Raw genomic sequence first — 3,682 nt, 5'->3', positions numbered from 1 at the left:
TTTTGGTGTCTCCCGAGGCAGCTGTGGGAGACTGTCACAGAGCAGCTTCAAAAGGAGGAAAAAGAAGGGATAAAATTAGGCATCTCCAGATGATCTAATATCAATCTGTCTCTTACTTCATAGCTTTGTAATTGCCTTGGCGAGAGCATTTATTTCTCTTTTCTGGTCTGTGTGAAATGTGGTATGTAAGTGTGGCAGGAGGGGGAAGCGAAAAGGTGTAGGTTTGTTGTATAGAATAATTGCCCTTGCCCAGAGATTGATATGAAATATTAGAGTATCAAATGGATGTCAATGACCTGGAGAATGGCCTTTATCAGACCACCCTTAGCAGTGCCCCGAAAGGACTGGTTGTGCACGGCTGGTGCCCAGAACCCATTTCAATGCTTTGTTCCCTTCTGTGTCTCTGCAGCTAAGCCGTGTGGGGGCCGCCTGAACTCCAAGGATGCTGGATACATCACCTCCCCGGGATACCCCAATGACTACCCGTCCCACCAGAACTGCGAGTGGGTCATCTATACCCCTGAATCCAACCAGAAGATTATACTCAACTTCAACCCTCACTTTGAAATTGAAAAGCACGACTGCAAGTAAGAGCCTTCCTCTTCAGTACATAGTTACCTCCTCTTCCCACTTTTGCCTGGTGGTATGGGTCCCATGCCTCCCTGAGTGTGAAAACAAGCATTGTCTTGAGCCCCCATGGCTGCATCTCGTTGCCTTTGTGGGGCAAGTGTGCCTCTACCGACTGTGTGGTTATAAGATGCTGCCTAGCAGGATGAGCCTACTTTGCATTGAACTGGTTGTTCTTAACTCAGCCTGATACCACTTGAAAGCAAGAGCTAACTGGCTTTCAACCTTATTTTGACTTTGGTTCAAACACAACTTGTTTTTGTGTTGAAGTGGTCTCACTGTCCTTTTAAACCATGTCCTTTTAAACCATGGGAGAGCAGAGCGATTTCCTGGCATGTAACTAGGCGGAGGTATGGCACAGAGAGCCCTAGGGCTGGAGACCCAGGCTCGGGCTGTGTGAGGCTGGGGGCTTGGCAGTCTGAGCTGTTTAGACTGGATCTGACTCTGCAGTGCTTATTCTGCTGCATTTGGTAAACTGAGAGTTTGGTTTTGTTTGCTTTTTCTTCTCTTTCCTTCTAAGAAGGGACTTGGAAACTAGATGTCGGGGAAAAAACGATTAACAGCTAGTAAAGAATAATTAACAGCATCAAAGGGCACCATAAAAGGCTAAGTTAATAACATGGTCTCAACAGATGTATAAACCTGTGTGTTTAATCTGGAATCCACAGACAGCTACAGGGATGCCTGAGCTGTGAAGGAGCTTGGGGTCTCCTAAAACAGGTCTGACACAGCAGTCTTGCCAGACATGCTGCTCTTGTTGATTAAAAGGGGTTCATATATGGAGAGGGGAACTCTGTTTGCAAAAGGACAGAGGGACAGGGGAGGCATTTATGGGACTGTAGAATCAGTCCTGTGGAGAACAAAGAATTCGGCATGGGTTTGATGTACTGAAGGTTATGAAGTGTAGAGCTGGATCTTCAGCTACCATAAATCAGCATAGCTCCTCTAACGCTAATGAAGGTATACTGATTGATGTCATTTGGGATCTCGTCACCCCCTACAGATAAAGCCTGGGCTAATAAGGCTTCGCGCACTGTGAACTCTCCCTGAAGTCACTGTGTGTGCATGGTGTTCAACACTTAGCAGGATCAGGCCTGTGTTTAGAGAGGGGAGAAGGTAGAGAAAGTCTTAATGTGGGCATAAATGAACACAGCAAGGCCTCGGCAGTGCACGTGAGAATGATGGTTGCTATCAGATTTTATTATTGCTTGTACAGGCTGAACTGTATAGCCTTCTCATAGCTAATGCAGTTGCCCCAACTTCACAGTGATAAAAACTTTATAGGCCAATATTGGCAGTCTGCAGAGTATGTGACATGCAGTGGGCAGGGCAGTGTTGTGTGCAGGGCAGGGGTTGAGCTGGGCCAGAGGGACTCCAGCTTCTGCCTCTCCAGCATAAGGAGAGGTGAGCAAAGCCAGGTTGGTCAGAGAGACAGAAACCCCCATGAGCACCTGGCTTTTCCTGCATGTGTAGGAAGCTGTCGGTTTTGGTTCTGAGCATCTTGGACAACTTTTGCCGTGTTTTGCTGCCTGTGAGAGAGCAGGGTCTGGTCCTGAGCTGCAGGTGGTGTGTGCTGGGGGGGCTGCTTGAGTGCTGGAGACGTCATCCCTTTGCTGCTTTCTGCTTTACCATGGCAGATCTTCTGAGTGGCTGCTATGCGGTCTCACCCTTTAACTTTCTGTGTGTACTTGCATGAGGGAGCCTTTAGTTAAAGCAGAAAGGTTTGAGTTGGAGGGTTTTGGTCCCCTGTGTGGGAACCACGAATGGTGGAGGGTTTGTCAGGGTCTCTGTTTCAGTTCAGCTCCTGCGGCAACATTGCTCTCTAGAAACCAGGTATTAACATCAAACCTCTCCTGATAGTGAAGTTTTCATGCACCTCTATCCCCTCAGCTGCCACCTGTGTGCAAGTGAAACAGGGTTCATCCACAGTGCACTTGGGCTTCTGCTGCCTACAGGCATGAGCTGGGAGCCAAGCTGATTTTGGGTGCCTGCTCCCCACAGCCAGTACTGCCAGGGAGTGGGTTTGAAATACCTTCATGGACTGTGCTTGATAGGAAGCATAATAAAACAAATGAAACAGTGCACAATAAACACTGCCTAAAAAAATCTCCTTCCTATCAATTTCTTTCATTATTTTTTTTAAGTGACCTACCAGAAGGAGGCAAGTATTAACACTGTGTGATGCTTGGGCATTAAGCAGTAGTAATAGGTGACCATCTAGTAATAAACCTTATCTGAGTGTCAGAGAGTATTTTATGAAGAAGCAAAGGCCTCACTGCAGCTGCAGGGGGGAACCTTAGCAGGAACAGGAGTTCAGCATCAAAGAAATACAGTCTCCGGGAAGAGCCCTTCTTTTGACATCTGATCATTAATATAGAGGACATTCACACAAAGGTGATAGGCTGATGAACCCGATTGTGGCACTCTGTCCCTGGGCAGACAAGGTTCCCCCTACGCTGCTGTAGCTACCTGGCAGCTATTAGAGCAGGAGAGGGGTGCGCTGTGCTTCCAGCTGCCAGAGGTAAACACCATAACCCCTTCCTCTCTTGCTTCTTCCTTCAACATTTCATTTTACCTTATTAGGTTGAAGTTTCTCCCTCATAAAGCATAACATTTACATTCCTAAACCTATTCCAAGGCCTACAAAAATATCTGCAAAAGTCTTTTTAGTTTTACTGTGTCCTTTCTGGCCTTCCTTATATCTGTTTTAGATTTCCCTTTGGGACGGGAGGTGTTTCCTCCTGTGTTTTGTACAGTGCCTGGCACCCTGGGGACCTCTGCGGAAAAGTCAGTGATTTCCCCTCTCCAGACAGCTGGCTGGAAAGGGCCTGAGTACCTGGTGCTGCCCGGACACCGGAGCAGCAAGAGCTGGCTGCAGGGAGCAGCTTCGGCAGCCGGCCCTCCCTGCCTGGAAGTGGGAGCATCAGCCAGCGATGGAGCCTGGAGGTGGCAGCCAGGGGCAGCTGCTCCATGCTGATTGTTGCTGTTGTTTTTCTGGAGGCACATCTGGACTTTTTAATTTTTGGCTGTGTCCAGCTGCATAAAGAAGTAGCTG

The 3,682-nt window shown here is 47.9% G+C and overlaps 1 protein-coding gene across 1 annotated transcript in view; it reads left to right on the top strand.

Annotated features, from left to right (window-relative positions):
* Positions 1 to 409: 409 nt before the first annotated feature.
* NRP2 (neuropilin 2) overlaps positions 410 to 3,682 on the top strand; it is a gene marked incomplete at its 5' end in the record, with an annotated part of 74,692 nt that continues 71,419 nt past the window's right edge. The window contains one exon of the mRNA XM_010075884.1: positions 410 to 587. Within this exon, the coding sequence (XP_010074186.1) occupies positions 410 to 587 (178 nt within the window). The remainder of the gene's footprint in view (positions 588 to 3,682) is intronic.

This window comes from Pterocles gutturalis, unplaced genomic scaffold (assembly GCF_000699245.1).
Source record: "Pterocles gutturalis isolate BGI_N339 unplaced genomic scaffold, ASM69924v1 scaffold2708, whole genome shotgun sequence".
Lineage (NCBI taxonomy): Eukaryota > Metazoa > Chordata > Aves > Pterocliformes > Pteroclidae > Pterocles > Pterocles gutturalis.
The sequence above is the reverse complement of the archived record's forward strand: the minus strand, read 5'-3'. Positions and strand labels throughout refer to the sequence as shown.